The sequence below is a fragment of the Ascaphus truei genome, chromosome 14 (assembly GCF_040206685.1).
Source record: "Ascaphus truei isolate aAscTru1 chromosome 14, aAscTru1.hap1, whole genome shotgun sequence".
NCBI classification, from domain to species: domain Eukaryota; kingdom Metazoa; phylum Chordata; class Amphibia; order Anura; family Ascaphidae; genus Ascaphus; species Ascaphus truei.
The window spans coordinates 18,473,119-18,495,961 of record NC_134496.1 but is presented as its reverse complement, the minus strand read 5'-3'; the positions used below and the strand labels follow the sequence as shown (position 1 = coordinate 18,495,961).

Genomic DNA, 22,843 nt, shown 5'->3' with positions numbered 1-22,843 from the left:
GAGTATTTGTAGTAATACACTTACCTTATTCTATCCTCTCTGACTCACAGCCACTAGTATAGTGCTTCTCACTTACCTGTATATTGTTGTTGTTCCACTGTTGATCTGCGTTTCTCTTGTTTTTCTATTTTTGTTTCCTATTGTGGGAGAAAAGGATATCTCCCAGGAAGGGTTTGAGCAGCAGACGGGGGATCCCCAGGTGTGTATTTCCAAGAAGAAGGAGACACCGGGGTTCCCTTAACTGGTAATATAATTTTCCATTTCTAAAAGTGATTAGTTTATTATATAGAGAGCGCCCAGTTACCCTGTGTGTACAAACAATCATGCGCCAGACCTGGTGCCCCCCTCCTGACTGTACTTAAGGGCAGTACCGCCCCAAATTTAGGGTGTTCCTTCCCCCACTAAGGAAGGCAAGTTACACAACTGGGAGCCTGAGATTGGGGCCTTCCGTTGTACTCTTCCCTCCAGGGGAGAGTGAGTGTGGACCATACCTCTGCCTCTGCTAGGGAGGTGGGGAAGAGCTAGGGCGGCTGTGGATGCCCTTGGCCTGTAGTGGCGGTCCAGGGACCATACTTCAGTGAGAGCTGAGAGTACTGCATCGTGCAGAAGCCTGCCATGTAACTGTGCTGTACAGAAGACAATAAACTGTTCCTGTTGTTATATACCACCTGCCTGGTGCGTGACCTTACTGGGGGGAGAGGTAATAGTTCTACCGTGGAAGATCACCTTCAGTTCCTGGAGCCTACGGCAGATGGAGGCGCTGCACTGCTAAATAGATTTGTGGGGTATGAATCCCAGACGCCTAGTCCTGTGTCCAAACTACCACTGGCAGATGACTCAGCCCTCCTGTTACTAGCAGGTATATGCACCATACACTGTAGTAATGGACAAATCTCCCACCGGGTGGGGGAAACATGGTTACACACACACAAAGACTGTCCCTTCTATCACATGGTGACACAGACACAAGGGAGCCCGGCCCATTTAGAAAGTGGATCCCACTACAGGGTACACAGTGAAACAAACATTAGGGATGTATGTTGTCCTTCTACTGAAGAAAGACAGGATGAAATAGACTTAAGGTCTACTAAGTCTCTCTTACAGAAGGGACATATGGCCCCGCAGGCTAACACATCAGACACTTCCAGCTCCACATGAGAATCTCATTACCTGGCCTCCACATCCTCCACACTCTCAGGCAGGGGGTAGTTGTGGGTCTCGGGGAGGAGCAGAGTGACGCATCCAGCCAGTATAGCTGTGGCTCCAAAACAGACAGGCGGCAGGAAGGGAGAGAACTCTCTAAGTATCAACACTAAGGGAGCCACCATAGCACCGATCCGAGCGTTCATATACAAGAAGCCCAGCCCCGTCTGTCTATAGGAGGAACAAAGAGAGTAACATGCCATATAACTTATCCTAACGGTACCAGCCTCTATGCTCCCGTGTTTATGTACACACCTGATCACAGTGGGGAAGAGTTCCTCTGTGTAGAGGTAGACACAGGTGAATGCTGCAGCCAGACATCCTTTGCCAACAGTAGCAAGTGCTATTCGCCAGGTATTCATGTCTGGAGAAAAGGGAGAGCTGTTCACTGTTAATTTAACTAGCACATCATCTTTCTGATTGATATATTAGTAGGATTAAAAGATAGTTTGTGAGGCTGTAAAACTGGGGGAAGCTTAGAGCTCAGTGGGATGCAGTGAGGCAGCAGATTTCGGGGGATGCAGTGAGGCTGGGGAGCTCGGGGGGATGCAGTGAGGCTGCAGAGCTCGGGGGGATGCAGTGAGGCCATGGAGCTCGGGGAGGGGGGTGCAGTGAAGATGCGGAGCTCGGGGGGTTCAGTGAGGATGCGCAGCACAGGGGGATACAGTGAGGCTGGAGAGCTCGGTGGGATGCAGTGAGGCTCCGGAGCTTCGGGGGATGCACTGAGACTGCGGAGTTCGGGGGGATGCAGTGAGGCTGCAGAGCTCGGGGGATGGGAGGGGGGAATGCAGTGAGGCTCCAGAGCTCGTTGTCAATAAGTAAGGAGCCTGCAACTCACCTTTAGATATAAACATATTTGTCAGAATTAGCAACCCAGCTAAGATCAGGGACACAGACTGGGTTACCCGACGCCCAATGTAGCTCATACTCAGTCCCGTTATTAACCTTGCTGGGATGTCCATTGCACCAAACAGAACCTGTACCAGAAAAACACTGACTCCAAAGTTGTCCAGATCCAAAGCCACACCGAAAAACGCAAAGCCAAGGGCAAACCTGCGGGAGAGGAAGGTTTGCAAAACTTGGGAATATAAAGCTGTAATAAACAAAGTGATCACACAGAACTCTACATTCTTCCTACTTACCACTTAGATTGTAAGCTCTTCGGGGCAGGGCCTTTTTTTTTTTTTTAACTAATGTTACTTTTATGTCTCAAGAGCTGATTCCCATTATGTGTTATATTATTATGTCACGTGTATTACTGCTGTGAAGATCTATGTACATAAATGGTGCAATATAAATAAAGATATACATATAGTGTGTCACCGTCACTCCATGATACCCATAGGGATATGCAGGTGTAATACACACAGTGACCACAGGGTGTCCCCGGCACTTCATGATACCCATAGGGATATACAGGTGTAATACACACAGTGACCACATGGTGTCCCCGGCACTTCATGATACTCATAGGGATATCCAGGTGTAATACACACAGTGACCACAGGGTGTCCCCGACACGTCATGATACCCATAGGGATATACAGGTGTAATACAGAGTGCAGATGAAAACAGATTTTCACCTGGCGCTCCTGTGGCAGTGTGGCCCAGATACAACAAGCGAATTACCGTGAATAGTTAATAAAATACAACAAATAAAATGCAATGAAATATGTAATAAAAGGTAAAATAACCAGTTTTATGCAGCTCGGCCTTCACTGGACCTTCCCTCGTGGTCCTCAATAGTAGTATGGGGCGGGATATCAAGGAGTGCAGTAAAGCAGGAGATACATACAATAAAAATACAAAGACATAAAAACACACAATGCTGTAATGCTGATAATGACTTCCAGCTGGTATAATGCACTTCAAATAAATGTGCACTCACATGAAGTAAGGATAAGTGTCTGGCTCAATGCCTCAGGGGAAGACTCCTGTAATGGCTCTCTCTAGGAGCCAGGCAGCTGAGGGTTAAAACCCCTTCTTGCCCCACGTTGGTTAGCAGACCATGTGAGACAAAAATAAATAGTGTAGGATGTCACTAATGTACTTGTACGATACACTTCAAGGGTAAAATCCGCCGCTGGAGTTGAGGGTCCCGCGGGTGTGCAGGCTTCTGCACCGGAGCTGGTGCACGGTTAGCTCCCTGCGTTGTTTCTCTCACCGGCACTTCCGCGTTCCTCAACTCACGGGGTCCACGTCGACACATGATGACGTAGACCGTCGGGATTCCCTTGTTAGATCGCTCGCAATCAGGACTCTACGCGTTTCGCAGAGTTTGCTTCGTCAGGGGTCCTTGAGGAACGCCGAAGTGCCGGCGAGAGAAACAACGCAGGGAGATGAATGCACTCCTGCACTATTGTGTCTATTTATTTTTGTCTCACACGGTCTGCTAACCAACGTGGGGCAAGAAGGGGATTTAACCCTCAGCTGCCTGGCTCCTAGAGAAAGCCATTACAGGAGTCTTCCCCTGGGGCATTGAGCCAGACACTTATCCTTACTTCATGTGAGTGCACATTTATTTGAAGTGCATTATACCAGCTGGAAGTCATTAATCAGCATTACACCATTGTGTGTTTTTCTGTCTTTGTGTTTTTACTGGATATATCTCCCGCTTTACTGCACTCCTTGATATTTCGCCTGTAATACAGAGTGACAAAAAGGTGTCACCGTCAATCCATGATACCCATAAGAATATCCAGGTGTAATACAGACAATGACCACAGGGTGTCACCTTCACTGTCTGATACCCATAGGGATATACAGGTGTAATACACGGTGATCACAAGGTGTCGCTGCATGGTACACATAGGGATATACAGGTGTATTACACACAGTGACCACTGGGTGTCACTGCATGATACCTTTAGGGATATACAGGTGTATTACACACAGTGACCACTGGGTGTCACTGCATGATACCTAAAGAAAATATACAGTTGTAGTGTGATGTGTGTTCTTTCGACCTCGGTGAGGAAGAAAGAGCTTCTCTTACCACACCAGCATGAAGCATAGAGTCCGCCTGCGCATCTCTGGCGTGCGGAACAGATCCAGTGGCGTGTACGTGGATTTCACATTTGCTTTCTCATACTTCATGTGAGAGTTCACCACCTACCCAGGGAGATACCCCACAGGGGCAATTATCATGTGATAGCCAAACACCTACCCAGAGAGATACCCACAGGGACAACTATTTAGGATGGGGGGAGAAAATGGACAGAAAGTGAGAGATGGAAAACAACGACTTTTAATTCCTCTTCTCTTGAGAAGCGACAGCATAGGATGAATAAAAGGCAGGAAGATGCAGGAACACGCGTGCTGACAGCGCACGCTCATAAGTAACACGTAACATGGGTTCCTCACTGTGGCAAAAATGGGGGTAATCAGCGCATTAATAAAGGCAGTGTGCTCGGCTGGTTACCCCTATTTCGTATTGGGGATGTAGGGGTTAATTTTTCATGCACTGTACATGTCTTATTTTTCCCTCTGTCCCTTGATGTCCCCATTTTGCAGGATTGCATGTGCTTGCAGTATAGTACATCCCAAGCACACACATATGAAAAATAAAATTGTGAGATAAGGGGAACATGTATTTTCAATAAAGTGTATTTTTGGCTGCAAGTTTTAAAAGGGACAAGCAGGATGAAGTTTTTTTTTCTCCTGTCATTAAAATGCACACAAGAAGCAAATGTTTTGACACCTATGAACTGGGCCACTTTCTTATGCAAGCTTCAAAGATCCCATGCTGGGCCAATGCCTGGGAGTCTAGGGAAGTGTTGCATAAGAAAGCCCCAGAGTCAGAATGCGAGAATTACCCAGGATGGATGCTAAATAGGAAATCCTGTTGACCAACTGGGCTAGCCCACACCCTGAGTTTCCCTCCCAGCCTGAGAGAAGCCAGGTAAAGAGGGGAGTGCACCTATGCTAAGTAGCCAAGGTGGCATTGTCGCACAGGCTCTGTGTGAACAGGAAATCCCTAGAGTGCCCACTTTCTAAACTGTGGGCAAGTAGGGGGATTGGGTGGGTATGTTGGAGATAGGCTCTCAAACCCTATACACATGCCACCCAGGCTATCCCCATTGTCTTTCGTTTTCCATTCTACAATGTGAGCGGATTTCCATCACGCTTCTAACAGCAGATAAGAGCAGCAACAACCCTGGGACGCAAAGGGTCTTATCACCATCGGAACCAAGAACTTAACTCTGCGCCAGGACTCTGTTATTGCTGGAGGTATCTATCAGACCCCAACGGACCAGAAAGAAATTTGCACTACTCACAGAAGGATTGGGCTGGCAATTTGCGCCTTTGCAAAAAGTCTGCAATTTAAAGGACAATCTTCTGGTGATTTGCACCTTTCTGCACATTCCATCCCATTGCCCTATTCAGTAAGTGTTTTTATTAAGTGTATTCTAAGGTTGTCGTGTGTCTGTCTAGTAAGGAAATAAATGACAATTTATTTTGCTCAACTTGTACACTCAATCTAAACTCAAAATATAAATATGTTGATAATAGTTGTGTCCATTGTGACACTCACCTCCTCAGTCAGGTTCTCCGCCACCTCTCTCATCCCATTGAGTGCAGCCACCCTCTTCAGGTTTCTCAGAGCCTCACGGGAGCGGCCTCTCATTATCATCCAGCGCGCCGACTCTGGGATAAACCTTCCAGAGAGAACGCAGGGGAGGCATGGATACATAACTCAACCTCTCACCTCCTAATACAGACATCAGGGACACGTACCTCTCACCTCCTAATACAGACATCAGGGACCCGTACCTCTCACCTCCTCCTAATACACAGAGAGCAGGGACACATACCTCTCATCCCCTCCTAATACAAACATCAGGGACCCGTATCTCTCACCTCCTTCTATTATACAGACATCAGGGACACATATCTCTCACCCCTCCTAATACAGAGACATCAAGGAAACGTACCTCTCACCTCCTCCTAATACAGAGACATCAGGGACATGTACCTCTCACCCCCTCCTAATACAGACATCAGGGACACTTACCTCTCACCTCCTCCTAATACACAGAGAGCAGGGACACATACCTCTCATCCCCTCCTAATACAAACATCAGGGATCCGTATCTCTCACCTCCTCCTAATATACAGACATCAGGGACACATACCTCTCACCCCCTCCTAATACAGACATCAGGGACACATACCTCTCACCTCCTCCTAATACAGACATCAGGGACACGTACCTCTCACCCCCTCCTAATACAGATACATCAAGGAAACGTACCTCTCACCTCCTCCTAATACAGAGATATCAGGGACATGTACCTCTCACCCCCTCCTAATACAGACATCGGGACACATACCTCTCACCTCCTCTTAATACAGACATCAGGGACACATACCTCTCACCTCCTCTTAATACAGACATCAGGGACACATACCTCTCACCTCCTCTTAATACACACATCAGGGACACATACGTATCACTCACTCCCTCCTAATACACAGGCATCAGGGACACATGCCTCTCACCTCCTCCTAATACACAGACATCATGGATACTTACCTCTCGCCTCCTAAGTCAGACATCAGGGACACATATCTCTCACCCCTCCTAATACAGAGACATCAAGGAAACGTACCTCTCACCTCCTCCTAATACTGAGACATCAGGGACATGTACCTCTCACCCCCTCCTAATACAGACATCAGGGACACTTACCTCTCACCTCCTCCTAATACAGACATCAGGGACACGTACCTCTCACCTCCTCCTAATACACAGAGAGCAGGGACACATACCTCTCATCCCCTCCTAATACAAACATCAGGGATCCGTATCTCTCACCTCCTCCTAATATACAGACATCAGGGACACATACCTCTCACCCCCTCCTAATACAGACATCAGGGACACATACCTCTCACCTCCTCCTAATACAGACATCAGGGACACGTACCTCTCACCCCCTCCTAATACAGATACATCAAGGAAACGTACCTCTCACCTCCTCCTAATACAGAGACATCAGGGACATGTACCTCTCACCCCCTCCTAATACAGACATCGGGACACATACCTCTCACCTCCTCTTAATACAGACATCAGGGACACATACCTCTCACCTCCTCTTAATACAGACATCAGGGACACATACCTCTCACCTCCTCTTAATACAGACATCAGGGACACATACCTGTCACCCCCTCCTAATACACACATCAGGGACACATACATATCACTCACTCCCTCCTAATACACAGGCATCAGGGACACATGCCTCTCACCTCCTCCTAATACACAGACATCATGGATACTTACCTCTCGCCTCCTAAGTCAGACATCAGGGACACATACCTCTCACCTCCTCCTAATACAAAGACATCAGGGACACGTACCTCTCACCTCCTAATACAGAGACATCAAGGAAACGTACCTCTCACCTCCTCCTAATAAAGAGACATCAGGGACACGTACCTCTTACCTCCTCCTAATACAGACATCAGGGACACATACCTCTCACCTAATACAGAGACATAAGGGACACATACCTCTTACCTCCTCCTAATACAGACATCAGGGACACATACCTCTCACCTCCTAATACAAAGACATCAGGGACACGTACCTCTTACCTGCTCCTAATACAGACATCAGGGACACATACCTCTCACCTCCTAATACAGAGACATCAGGGACACATACCTCTCACCCCTTCCTGATATACAGACATCAGGGACACGTACCTCTCACCCCCTCCTAATACACAGACATCAGAGACATATACCTAATACAGAGACACCAGGGACACATACCACTCACCTCCTCCTAATACAGAGACATAAGGAACACATACCTAATACAGAGACACCAGGGGCACATACCACTCACCTCCTCCTAATACAGAGACATAAGGAACACATACCTAATACAGAGACACCAGGGACACATACCACTCACCTCCTAATACAGAGACTTGTACCTCTCACCCCCTCCTAACACAGAGACATCAGGGACACGTACCTCTCACCCCCTCCTGATATACAGACATCAGGGACACATACCTCTCACCCCCTCCTGATATACAGACATCAGGGACACATACCTCTCACCACCTCCTAATATACAGACATCAGAGACACGTATCTCTCACCACCTCCTAATATACAGACATCTGGGACACATACCTCTCACCACCTCCTAATATACAGACATCAGGGACACGTATCTCTCACCCCTTCCTAATACAGAGACATCAGGTACACGTACCTTTCACCCCTTCCTAATACAGAGACATCAGGGACACGTGTCTTTCACCCCCTTCTAATACAGAGACATCAGGGACACGTGCCTTTCACCCCCTCCTAATACATAGATATCAGGGACACGTACCTTTCACCTCCTATTACACAGACATTAAGGACACATACTTCTCACCTCCTCCTATTACACAGACATTAAGGACACATACTTCTCACCTCCTCCTATTACACAGACTTTAATTAATTTATTTATTAAAATGTTTTACCAGGAAGTAATACATTGAGAGTTACCTCTCGTTTCCAAGTATGTCCTGGGTATAGAGTTAAGATGAGAGATACATGGTTACAAGTACATAGTTACATAAGTGAACAGGGTATACATTATATACAAGACATTGCATGCAGTTAGAGATAATATATATTATAGGCGCATGTAAGTTACAAACCAGATTAAAATGTGGGACAGCTTTAGTTTTGAAAGAACTTAGACTGGTGGTGGATGTAAGAGTCTCTGGTAGGTTGTTCCAGTTTTGGGGTGCACGGTAAGAGAAGGAGGAGCGCCCGGATACTTTGCTGAGCCTTGGGACCATGAACAGTCTTTTGGAGTCAGATCTCAGGTGATAGGTGCTGCATGTGGTATGGGTGAGGAGCTTGTTCAGATAGACGGGTAGCTTGCCCAGAAAGTATTTGAAGGCAAGACAGGAAAGATTAACTTTGCGCCTAGACTCAAGTGATGACCAATCTAGTTCTTTGAGCATTTCGCAGTGATGTGTGTTGTAGTTACATTGACTAACAAAGCGGAATATTGAGTTATAGAGGGTGTCTAGTTTGTCAAGGTGCGTTTGGGTTGACGTGTTATATTGTCCCCATAGTCTATAATTGGTATCAGGGTGTCAATGTGCAACCCAAATGTTAAATGGGAGTCAAACCATATGCCCAAATATTTGAAACGAGTAACGGGCTAGGATGGTATTAGAGTGGGTTCGGATCTGGAGCTCATTCATTGGAAGCTTTAGAAATGTATTCTTGGTCCCAAATACCATTGTTACAGCCTTGTCAGTGTTTAAAAACAGTTTGTTTTGGGAAATCTAATTTTCAAGTCTAAAAAAGTCAGATTGAAGTATGTGTCCAAGGTCGGGGAGGTTAGGTCTGTGTGCATATAATATCGTGTCATCTGCATACATGTGTATTGAAGATTCCTTACAAGTTGGAGGAAGATCTTTGATGAACACTGAGAAGAGTAGAGGCCCCAGAACAGAGCCTTGCGGGACACCACAGGTGATATCCAGGGGGTTGGAGTTAGAGCCTGAGATGGACACATGTTGGGATCTTCCTGATAGGTAGGACTGAAACCAGTTTAAAGCATGCTTCCCTATTCCAGAGTTCTGGGGTTTGTTAAGCAGGATAACATGATCAACTGTATCAAAAGCCTTTGCAAAATCTAGGCATACTGCACCAGTGAGTTGTCCCAGTTCCATTCAACACTGGATTTCATTGCAAACTTTTAGCAGGGTACTGTAGTTACGATGGAGTGTTTGAGGTGAAAGCCAGATTGGAATTGGCTAGGGAAATTTGTCTTGGTATAGTAATCTCCTGTGGCGCTGAGGAATGGTTTAAATGTGATTGTAGACAAAGTTCTTTTCTTGATGGATTCCTCAAGAGAAAAAGAGAAAACAAGCATACACACTGCAATAGTGTATTACCCAGGGACAACTAGGATGTATAAAGAGAGCAATTTTAATACAATAATAAAATACAGTATAACATATAAAATAAAACAATTGATTACACTAAAAATGCAAAAATTTATACTAAAAAGAATTATACTAAAAAGAACTATTGGTGCCTTGGCATAGGAACCAGATGTCTTGAAACTTGCTCCGTTTGGTGTAAAATTGGAAACCTACTCACCAAAAGTGACTAGGACATAAGCGTTATTGAAATGGTCTTATCAGCATATGGGGCCGCTTGCTGCGAGGTGAAATTGCGTCAATCCATGGAAGAGGATCTCCTTTTCTGCTCGGGTGTCTACTTGCTGCACACTGCTTGCTGCTTTCTCCCAGAGTTCAGCCGATCAACTCCTCCTGTGACGTCACCGCTTGTTCTCCACAGCTACGGTGTCTCAGTAATGCCAAAAGACCTCCTACATGTTTCGAAACTCCTAATAGTGGGTTTCTTCCTCAGGAATACTATGCACTAAGCTCAATGCTTTTGTGTCCGGATAAAAAAAAAGCACGTCCGTTAAAAAGTGAGGCCAGAGACGCAATTCACTAAGGCCTTGAGCCCATTTTTTAACGTACGTGCTCAAAACAGCCACAGCGTACGTGTTGCTTTTTCCCCCCTGCTAGCGTTCTTAAACTTCACGTACGCTAGCTGATAGAAAAAAAAGCCGCATGTAACATTTGCATGGAGATTTGCTATCTCCATGCAAGGCTGTTACAGGCGATCGTACACTAAATAAATACATTTTAATAATAGTGTACTTGAGCAGGAGTCTCCATAGCTGAACCGCATTGGTTTCAGGTCCGGGGGCCCCCTACTTCAGGAGACACAGGCCCCGTTATGGGGTGCCAGTATCCCCTGCACTTTCAAGCTCCTGCGTCACGTGACCGGGATATTTACATTCCGCAGGGATACCGGCACCCCATAACGGGGCCTGTGTCTCCTGAAGTAGGGGGCCCCCGAGGCTGAAACCAATGCGGTTCTTCTCAGGGGACCCCCTGCTCCCGCACACTGTTAATAAAAATACATTAAAGCAGCTTCATTACCTTAGCGGTTAACCGCTAAGGCAATGAAGGGGTTAAGGCACAATAGCATGTTTATTGGGGACAATTGCCCCCAATAAACATACCAATAAGAACACACATCCCCCCCGCCCCTAACACATACAATACAGTAATGGGCAAAAAAACTATTATCCACATATGGATAATAGATTATTTGCCCATTATTAAACACATAAATCAGCATAAATAAATTGTGTTCTACTTACCCCCTGGCAATGATGGGCATCTTGTCACCCACCCTGCCCCCATTCATTTGTACAGTGGGTATATATAACACAAAAAAAGACTGAGACAATCCCCAAAATAGCACTCTAAATATACCACAGAATAACTAATCTAATATAAAGAAAAAAAACTTGGATTCTAAGTCAAAATAGAAAAAGGAAATGGTTTTAATAACGAGCAATAAGACACACTAACATTAAAAACATAAACACACTGAAGGCAGCATAACAAAAATAAAAAAAGCTGTGACTAGAAAAATAATGCATTTAATATCGCTGAAAGTAAAACCAAGAGCTTAAATGTATCAAATAATATACCTCTCAAAAATATGAGGTGATACAAATGACCTAAAGGATCACAACACCCCCTAAGGATCCTAGCTACAAATAATATAACTAAACCCAAAAGAAAAAATAATTAAATATATACAATGAATAAACTTATATACACAATAGTGAACATAAGAAAAAATAATATATCTTAAACCATGGGGGAGACACAGGGGAAAATAAGATGAAAAGTACTCAAACCCTGTGCAGCAATAATCAAAAATAATAAAAATATCAAAAAACATGAGTGCAAAACATTCCTGTGGATTCTGACAAAAAGGCAAAACACATGAAGACCAATCACCTGTACTTAATGCTAAGGATAGGGCACAAAAGGTTTATAAACTGTTTTCCACCCTTTATCCTTTGTCTTCTGATATCATCTGATATCATCTGAATTGTTATCTGATTGCGAGAGAATTGCTATGCTTCATACTTCTCATCCCCCATGCCCAAAGTAAGTGTACTTCTTGTCTGTTACTGTATTATTTTGTGTGTTCACCTATCCAAAGGAATAAATATACTTTATTATATCTAAGCCTCGTTCAGTTCAAACCCAGTGATTTGTGTAACCTTAATACCTGTGACAGGCTATCGTCACAAGCCCTCACTAAAAAACTGACGACCTCCATGCTGCCAAAGACAGGGGTCATTATACTCTGCTCATATTACTCGACCTCTCTGCAGCATTTGACACCGTGGACCACCCTCTTCTCCTTCACATTCTCCATACTCTTGGTATTCGGAACAAAGCTCTATCCTGGATCTCATCCTACCTCTCCCATCGTACTTTCAGTGCCTCTTCTGCTAACACCTCCTCCTCCTCTATTGATCTCTCTGTGGGGGTACCCCAGGGCTCTGTCTTGTGACCTCTTCTCTTTTCTCTGTATACACTCTCTCTAGGTGACCTAATAACATCTTTTAGGTTTAATTATCATCTCTATGCTGACGACACACAAATATACTTTTCAACACCTGTCCTTACACCTGCCGTACAAACCAAAGTTTCTGAATGTCTGTCTGCTATATCATCCTGGATGGCCCTCCGCCGCCTTAAACTCAACATGGCTAAAACAGAGCTCCTCATACTGTACTTCCTCCCAAACCTGGCCCTACTACCTCCTTCCACATTACTGTTGGAACTACGATCATTCACCCAATAGCCCAAGCACGCTGCCTAGGGGTCACACTCGACTCCTCTCTCACATTCGCCCCTCACATTCAAAACATTTCTAAAACCTGTTGCTTTTTCCTCCGCAATATAACAAAGATACGCCCTTTCCTCTGTTGCTCGACTGCTAAAACTCTGACTCAGGCCCTCATTCTCTCCCGTCTTGATTACTGTAACCTCCTGCTGTCCGGCCTTCCTGCCTCTCACCTGTCTCCCCTACAATCTATCCTAAACGCTGCTGCCAGAATCACTCTACTCTTTCCGAGATCTGTCTCAGCATCTCCCCTCATGAAATCCCTCTCCTGGCTTCCGATCAAATCCCGCATCTCACACTCCATTCTTCTCCTCACTTTTAAAGCTTTACCCTCTTCTGCAGGTCCTTACATCTCAGCCCTAATTTCTCGTTATGCACCATCCAGACTCTTGCATTCTTCTCAAGGATGTCTTCTTTCTACCCCCTTTGTATCTAAAGCCCTCTCCCGCCTTAAACCTTTTTCACTGACTGCCCCACACCTCTGGTATGCCCTTCCCCTCAGTACCCGACTAGCACCCTCTCTATCCACCTTTAAGACCCACCTTAAGACACACATGCTTAAGGAAGCATATGAGTAGCACTGTGGATATTCTGAACACATGATACATAAAGCTTGGCCCCCTGCAGACGCACTTACCAGAACTCCCTCCTACTGTCTCTGTACGTTCTCCCTACCTACCAATTAGACTGTAAGCTCCTCAGGGCAGGGACTCCTCTTCCTTAATGTTACTTTTATGTCTAAAGCGCTCATTCCCATGATCTGTTATTTATATTATCTGTTATTTATTTTATTACCACGTGTATTACTGCTGTGAAGCGCTATGTACATTAATGGCGCTATATAAATAAAGACATACAATACAATACAATTTGTATCACCTCATATTTTTGAGAGGTATATTATTTGATACATTTAAGCTCTTGTTTTTACTCTCAGCGATATTAAATGCATTATTTTTCTAGTCACAGCTTTTTTTTATTTTTGATATGCTGCCTTCAGTGTGTTTATGTTTTTAATGTTAGTGTGTCTTATTGCTCGTTATTACAATCATTTCCTTTTTCTATTTATTACTTAGAATCCAAGTCTTTTTTCTTTATATTAGATTAGTTATTCTGTGGTATATTTAGAGTGCTATTTTGGGGATTGTCTCAGTCTTTTTGAGTGTTATATTTATTTCTCTTTCCCCCACCACCACCAGTGTTTCCCTAGTTATTTGGTCACAGGCTATCCTGTTTAGAAATTTTTTTTTTCTCAGGATTCTCTGTATTCATTTTTGGGTCTGGCTTAACCACTTATTTATATAGTGTGAGCAACTGCCTTTTTGTGTGTGTGTCATATATATATATATAAAAACATATTACCATCCTTACGTCCGGCAAATAAGAGACAGCACTCACTTCAAGGGGAAAAAAATATGTATTCAGGCATATGTGAACAGACAACCGATCCCGACGTTTCGGCTCTGGAACCTTTCTCAAGGGGGGTGCCAGCTGCTTATTTTTGTTATATATATATACAAAAACACAAAAAAGAAAGCGCCCGATCCTAGTGCAATATGTCCAAAAAAAATAACATTTATTTCCCTAAAAAATCCAACAAAATGCTAACTCACAAACAACAGATTAAAAAAAGTGTTTTATGAGATATACTCATGCACCGGAAGAGGATACAGCTACTCAGCTCACATTACGTAATGTGAAGAAACGCATAGGGTGTATGTTGCGTTGCTGATGTGGGTACTTACCTTCTGCATCTTGGACTTACATAACGAAAGAGGCAACTATTTCCAGCTCAGATATGGTACACATTTGTGCCCGGAACTTGTTACACACCAGTCTTGTTTCCGGAGGACTATCTGAACTACAGTGTCGCTTCCGGAGTTCCTGCTGGACGGAGACCCAGTGGAGCACTGCAGATCCATGCGGTGAAGACACGGATGAGCTGAGTAGCTGTATCCTCGTCCAGTGCATGAGTATATCTCATAAAACGCTTTTTTTAATCTGTTGTTTGTGAGTTAGCATTTTGTTGGATTTTTTAGGGAAATAAATGTAAATTTTTTGGGACATATTGCACTAGGATCGGGCGCTTTCTTTTTTGTGTTTTTGTACAGATTGGCTTGGAATTCGTTGGTTCCCCGTGGAAGGCAGCATGCTCCTGTTTGCAGCAAGATATCACTACTGATCCATATAATATTGGACTTATTTCATCAGTTCATGCAATTGTATCCATTATTTTATTGTTTTATCTTGTTCTGTTTTTATTATGATCCCTTGTCTTATCCATTGGTGGTATATGCTACTCTATTCAGTTTCATATTGACCAGCAATATTTAGACATACATTTACTATATATTTTTTTATATCTATTTTTTATGTAATTATTTTTTCATATTTGATCTTGTTTGTTACATCATCCGATTGATATCTATTACATCCATCATTAATTGGTTCACATAATCATTATATTGTTATACCTTTTAGCTGGGGATCGGTTCACATTATAAGGCGCAGTCTTATTTGTTTTTTAATATATATATATATTTATATATATTTATATATATATATATATATATATATACAGTGTTCGACAATCCTATACATCTGCACGCCCGGGGTGAGGGGATTTAACCTCCGGGCAAGCAACTATTGGCCCAAGCAGCACACGTGTTTGTTTTTTTTAATTTCCCGCGCTCGCGCTGCTGTTTTTCCCCCGCTCGCTCAGGAGAAAAGTTCATGTTGTTGGGGGAGATTACCCCGCCTCCGACTCTCTGAGCAGTGCCTTCGCTCCTTCCCCGCCTCTCAGCAATACTTTCCCTCCTCAGCACTTTCACTCCTCCCCCTTCCGGCAGCCAGCCCCTTCCGCGCCTCTGTCTGCCACAGGCCCCTGCAGGGCCATCTGTTGCCCCCCCATCCCAATCTCTCCCAGCCTCCATGACCCTCCTTCACTCCAATCTCTCCCGGCCTCCATGACCCCCCCTCACCCCAATCTCTCCCGGCCTCATGACCCCCCCTCACCCCAATCTCTCCCGGCCTCCGTGACCCCCCCTCACCCCAATCTCCCCCCGACACCCCAAATCGCCCCACTCACCTCCAACTCTGTGTCCCCGGTCTCCATGACCCCGATCTCGCATGGCAGCTCCGCCAGTTCTGTGACCTGGATCAGCCCGTCGTGTAAGAAGATGGTCTCCTCCTTCACCGACAGCCACTGAGCTGAGGCTGTCGCCGACCCCATGTCCCGGCCTGTCTGACCCACTCACTGACACCCGGTGACCCGCCGCATCACTAGCCCCCCCACTTCTCCTTTCTCCCTTGTGTCCGGACCCCTCACTGACACCCGGTGACCCGCAGCGACAGCCGCTGAGGGCGACACCCGGCCTGTATCCCCGCCTCTTCTCCCTCTCTCCGTGGGAATTGGCGCTCTCCGGGGGGGGGGTGCACAACCGGTTTCCCGGTGCGGCAGGGCCCCCGCCGCTTCCTCGGGTGTCACAGAGACCGGAGACCACAGCGATCCCACGGTGTGTAGGGGGGGGGGAGAGAGAGAGAATGTGTGTATGTGTAGGGGGGGAGAGAGAGAGAGTGCGTGTGTGTGTATATGGAGAGGAGAGAGAGAGAGAGAGAGAGAGAGAGAGAGAGAGAGTGTGTGTATAGGGGGGAGAGAGAGAGTGTGTGTATAGGGGGGAGAGAGAGAGTGTGTGTAGGAGGGTGAGAGAGAGAGAGAGACCACAAGTAGTCAGTCACCCACCCACCCAGTCAATCACCTACGTAACCCACCCAATCACCTACCTACCCACCAACCCAGTCACCTACCTACCTAAAGTCACCAACCCAGTCACCGACCCAGTCACTTACCCACCCACCCAGTCAGTCACCTACCTAAGTCACCTACCTACCCACCCACCCAGTCACCTACCTAAGTCAGTCACCTACCTATAGTCACCTACCTACCTGCCCACCCAGTCACCTACCTAAGGTCACCTACCTACCTACCCAGTCAGTCACCTACCTACCCACCCAATCAGTCAGTCACCTACCCACCCACACAGTCAGCCACCTACCCACCCTGTGTGTGTGTGTGTGTCTCCCCCCTCCTCTCTCTCCCTCTCCCACCCTCTCTCTCCCTCTCCCTCCCCCACCCTCTCTCCCTCTCCCTCCCCCACCCTCTCTCCCTCTCCCTCCCCCACCCTCTCTCTCCCTCCCTCTCTCTCCCTCTCCCTCCCCCACCCTCTCTCTCTCTCCCTCTCCCTCCCCCACCCTCTCTCCCTCTCCCTCCCCCACCCCCTCTCTCCCTCCCCCACCCTCTCTCTCCCTCTCCCTCCCCCACCCTCTCTCTCCCTCTCCCTCCCCCACCCTCTCCCCCTCTCTCCCTCCCCCACCCTCTCCCTCCCTCTCCCTCCCCCACCCTCTCCCTCTCTCTCCCTCCCCCACCCTCTCCCTCCCTCTCCCTCCCCCACCCTCCCTCCCCCACCCTCTCCCTCCCTCTCCCTCCCCCACCCTCTCCCTCCCTCTCCCTCCCCCATCCTCCCTCCCCCACCCTCTCCCTCCCTCTCCCTCCCCCACCCTCCCCCACCCTCTCCCTCCCTCTCCCTCCCCCACCCTCTCCCTCCATCTCCCTCCCCCACCCTCTCCCTCCCCCACCCTCTCCCTCCCTCTCCCTCTCCCTCCCCCACCCTTTATCTCCCTCTCTACCCCACCCCCTCTCCCCCCTCTCTCCCCCTCTCGCCCCCCACACACTCTCCCCCCCTCGCCCCCCACACCCTTTCCCCCCCTCCCCCCTCACACCCCCTCCCCCCCACACCCTCTCAACCCCTCACCCTCTCCCCCCCTCTCCCCCCTCACCCTCTCACCCCTATCCCCCCTATCCCCCCCACACCCTCTCCCCCCCTCTCTCCCCCACACCCTCTCCCCCCCCCACACCCTCTCCCCCCTCTCCCCCCCACACCCTCTCCCCCCCACACCCTCTCTCCCCCACACCCTCTCCCCCCACACCCTCTCTCCCCCACACCCTCTCTCCCCCACACTCTCTCTTTCCCATACTCTCTCTCTCCCACACTCTCCCACACTCTCCCACACTCTCCCACACTCTCCCACACTCTCTCACACTCTCTCACACTCTCTCACACTCTCTCACACTCTGGATCTGGATCTCTTATTTACCCTATATATCTTAACTGCCCTATACTACACCGAAATAACCTATACTGCTTTCTTTTCTTGGAGTTGAGGAGGAGCGCAGGGGAGGGTCGTGATATGTAAAAAATAAAATATATATAGTGCAGATGGTAGATCACTCCTAAAATGACAATCAATAATAGGAATTGAACTCACAAAAGTCGTAGTAGGTTATTGCATGTCAGAGATCCATCTCTCTCTGACTGGAGCCTTTTATGTAGCTGGAATCAGGATACCCCTCAGTGGAGTGATTGATATGCAAATAAATGAAACCACAATAGTGCATACAATTTGAACTGTAAATAATGTATTCGTCACAAATGGTAAAGGAAACTCACATTTTCCATAAATGAGACGGGTGGTGGAGAGAACCGCCGATAGAAGGGTGGTAAAGTGTAGAGCTGCTACCCGGTGCTTCACTTGCGCCTCCCGGTGTATTTCCACATCAGTCTCTGCCGTCGCCTCACTTCCGCTTTCGCGTCACGGGTGAGGGCGGGAAGCCAGAATGGGTCTGGTGTCAGCGGTGAATTGCCAGTGCTTCAGTGTGCAGATTCTCTCGAATAACTCTACGCATTTCGCACACTGCTTCGTCAGGAGTATTCTTCCAGATGTGACTCAAGCTTCACACGGAAGACATCAGAATCCCCCCTAACGCAGAAGACAGGTAGGGAACACCTCCCCTCCAATGTATAACATTGCGGGAATGAGGATACCTGGACATTGAGGGACTGCGGATCAGGTAAGATCCCAGGCGGGATTGCTGCTTTAGATATTGTGAAGCGGGGACGTCCAGACACTGGTTATGGGGTTCAGGAAACTAGTCATTCACACCTGGCTTTTATTTCTAGATCCGACACACACACACACACACACACACACACACACACACACACACACACACACACACACACACACACACACACACACACGTAACAAGGACTAATTGTAGTATAATGTAATACAATAAATACATTTATGCCAAAAACGAATGTTGTTCTGACTAGGAATTTATTAAATGTATTTTATTTTTATTTGGGGGCGGGACTAGGGGCAGGACTAGGTGGCGAGTAGATTTTTTGGTTGGGCGAGTAGATTTTTGGGTGATTTGTCGAACACTGTATATATATATACACATACATACATATAACACCAATATACAAAGAAATGTTTAAGGGTTTAAAAAAACATGCTCAAATAAAAATACCTCTTCTCCATATCAGCCATAGTAAAATAAAATCCTATTTCCTAAAAAAATCAATCTCATCTTCCAATCAAAAGCATCAAATGCCAATCAAAACATTGAATTTACATTGTATACTTGATGCATAAAATCTGTGCACCATGTGCCAATCAATGTTAACAATAAAATAATCCAAACAAAATACCATTAAATCCAAACAAGTATACTATTTAAACCAAGCATGTCAACAGAAATAAATTAGCATTCATTAATCAAATCCCAAAACAATTAAAATACCATCTATAACAATTACACAATTAACTATTTCAATCGTTAAACAAAACAAGTTACCATCAGACAAAATATAAGTACCAAAAAGAATCCAATATACAAAAGCAAGCCTCACAATGACCTAAAGTACAGCATACAACACCAAAAATTACATCCATCTGATTCCAAATTACATTACACACACATTTATGCATAGCAGCATAGCCAAAAACATTTTAAAGACAGCAAAACCAGCATTTCCTATCAAATTATTTCTTACCCTGTATGTATATATCGATCGAGACATACATACATACATACATACATACATACAGTGGCAGGAAATTATCTGTAATAAAAAAAATATATCACATGTAAAAATAAAAAAAATAAACATTTCTTTTGTTGACTTACCATTACTGGCCGGCGACACATGACACACTGATTGGCTGAAGCAAAGCCTCTGTCACATGGTCTACCAGAGCCAATCAGATTTGGGATTTCATTCCCACGCTCTGATTGGCTACCGTACCATGTGTCGCCGGCCATCTTTGTTTTGATGACGTCATCTTAAAGGCAATTGAAGCTCAGCCATTCTGATTGGCTGGCATCATTGCCTTTAAATAACGTCATCAATTTTTTTTTGTTCGGCCAAATCACATGGTTTTCCCTGCCCAATCAGGACAGTGGGAACCATTTGACCAAAATGTGATGTCATAGGCCTATAAAAGCCTATGTCGTCTCATTTTGAAGCCAGACGCCGAGGAGGAAGGACCTCCTACAGAAGAAAAAAGGCCAGGGCGTGACCGAAGAAGAGAAGACGACCCCGGAAGAGAGCGGAAGAAGAAACAAGAAAGAAGAATACAGATGAAGATGGATTACAAATAGAAGACCCCTGCATTGTTATGGTTTATTATTTTATGGTTTATTATTTTACAGTTTATTATTTTATGGTTTCCTGTGCGTGGATTGGTTCGAGAGTAAGGTGTTCAACGGGAGTCGGTGAGTTGGTCAAGTAATGGTAAGTAAACAAAAGATATGTTTTTTTTTTTTTTTACATGTGATATATTTTTTAAATTACAGATCATTTCTTGCCACTGTATGTATGTATGTATGTATGTATGTATGTATGTATGTCTCGATCGATATATATATACAGGGTAAGAAATTATTTGATAGGAAATGCTTGTTTTGCTGTCTTTAAAATGTTTTTGGCTATGCTGCTATGCATAAATGTGTGTGTAATGTAATTTGGAATTAGATAGATGTAATTTTTGGTGTTGTATGCTGTACTTTAGGTCATTGTGAGGCTTGCTTCTGTATATTGGATTCTTTTTGGTACTTATATTTTGTCTGATGGTAACTTGTTTTGTTTAACGATTGAAATAGTTAATTGTGTAATTGATATGGATGGTATTTTAATTGTTTTGGGATTTGATTAATGAATGCTAATTTATTTCTGTTGACTTGCTTGGTTTAAATAGTATACTTGTTTGGATTTAATGGTATTTTGTTTGGATTATTTTATTGTTAACATTGATTGGCAGAGTGTACATGGTGCACAGATGTTATGCATCAAGTATACAATGTAAATTCAATGTTTTGATTGGCATTTGATGCTTTCGATTGGAAGATGAGATTGATTTTTTTAGGAAATAGGATGTTATTTTACCATGGCTGATATGGACAAGTGGTATTTTTATTTGAGCATGTTTTTGTTAACCCTTAAACATTTCTTTGTATATTGGTTCATCATGTGTATATATATGTACAGTGCTCGACAAATAATGATAACCAGTCGCCCGTTGCGAGTGGATTTAGGCAGCTGGCGACCCGTGCTGCAGCTCTATGAATTCCCCTGCTCGTGCCAATTTTTTTTTTTTTAAATAAATAAATAATCCTCCTCCCTGATTGGGTTAACGCGGGGAAGAGCCCCTTCCCCTGATCTCCTCCCCCTCCTGATCTCCTCCCCCTGATCTCCTCCCGTGAGTCAGGGGGGGCCCGGCCGGGTGCCTGTTAATGACATTTAAAAAAAAAGTTAAAAAAAATGGCGGCGATTCCTGTGGTCCCGGCGCGCGTGCACAGGGCAAGCAGAGTGTCCTGCCATTTGCGCTGCCTGTTCCCCCCAGCAACCCAGAATCCCCCGCATCCCTCCCCCCCTCCCTCCCCACGTGGGACGGAGGGGGAAGCCCAAAACAAGTGCCGCGCGCAATCCAGCCCCCCCCCCCCACACCCTCCCCCCTCCGCTCCCCACGTGGGACGGAGGGGGAAGCCCAAAACAAGCGCGCGATCCAGCCCCCCCGCACCCTCCGCTCCCCACGTGGGACGGAGGGGGAAGTGCCAACCCAGCTTCCCCCATGCGCGCCTCCTGCGCCAGTCCGCCTCTTGCCCATGATCTCCCCCTAATCACCTGCCCCCGATCCTCGCTTGCTGCCCAGGGGTGTCCGGGGAGCGTGCTGCGGCGTCGGCCGCTTCGGGGGGGGGGATGGGGGGGGACCTGCTGCTGCTGAGGCCCACGCTGCGCTGTGTGTCCCATGTCTTGGAGAGGCACCCCAGCCATGTGGAGGGCCCACTGCCGTGCGGAGACCCCACTGCTGCCACGTGCGACCCGGTGAGTGTGTGAGTGACAGACTGAGTGTCTGTGAGTGTGTGAGTGTGCCTGTGTGTCTGTGAGTGTGCCTGTGTGTCTGTGAGTGTGCCTGTGTGTCTGTGAGTGTGCCTATGTGTCTGTGAGTGTGCCTGTGTGTCTGTGAGTGTGCCTGTGTGTCTGTCAGTGTGCCTGTGTGTCTGTCAGTGTGCCTGTGTGTCTGTGAGTGTGCCTGTGTGTCTGTCAGTGTGCCTGTGTGTCTGTCAGTGTGCCTGTGTGTCTGTCAGTGTGCCTGTGTGTCTGTCTGTCTGTGTGTCTGTCTGTCAGTGTGCCTGTGTGTCTGTCTGTGAGTGTGCCTGTGTGTCTGTGAGTGTGCCTGTGTGTCTGTCAGTGTGCCTGTGTGTCTGTGAGTGTGCCTGTGTGTCTGTGAGTGTGCCTGTGTGTGTGTCTGTCAGTGTGCCTGTGTGTCTGTGAGTGTGCCTGTGTGTGTGTCTGTCAGTGTGCCTGTGTGTCTGTGAGTGTGCCTGTGTGTCTGTGAGTGTGCCTGTGTGTCTGTCAGTGTGCCTGTGTGTCTGTGAGTGTGCCTGTGTGTCTGTGAGTGTGCCTGTGTGTCTGTGAGTGTGCCTGTGTGTCTGTCAGTGTGCCTGTGTGTGTGA

The 22,843-nt window shown here is 46.3% G+C and overlaps 1 protein-coding gene across 1 annotated transcript in view; it reads right to left on the bottom strand.

Annotated features, from left to right (window-relative positions):
• The window catches only part of LOC142465713 (solute carrier family 22 member 20-like), a 61,714-nt gene that overhangs the window by 9,440 nt on the left and 29,431 nt on the right, over positions 1–22,843 (bottom strand). Inside the window, exons 5-9 of the mRNA XM_075569932.1 lie at positions 5,738–5,861; positions 4,199–4,314; positions 2,042–2,256; positions 1,459–1,567; positions 1,171–1,374 (exon numbers count right to left, since the gene is read on the bottom strand). Of these exons, the coding sequence (XP_075426047.1) occupies positions 1,171–1,374; positions 1,459–1,567; positions 2,042–2,256; positions 4,199–4,314; positions 5,738–5,861 (768 nt within the window). The remainder of the gene's footprint in view (positions 1–1,170; positions 1,375–1,458; positions 1,568–2,041; positions 2,257–4,198; positions 4,315–5,737; positions 5,862–22,843) is intronic.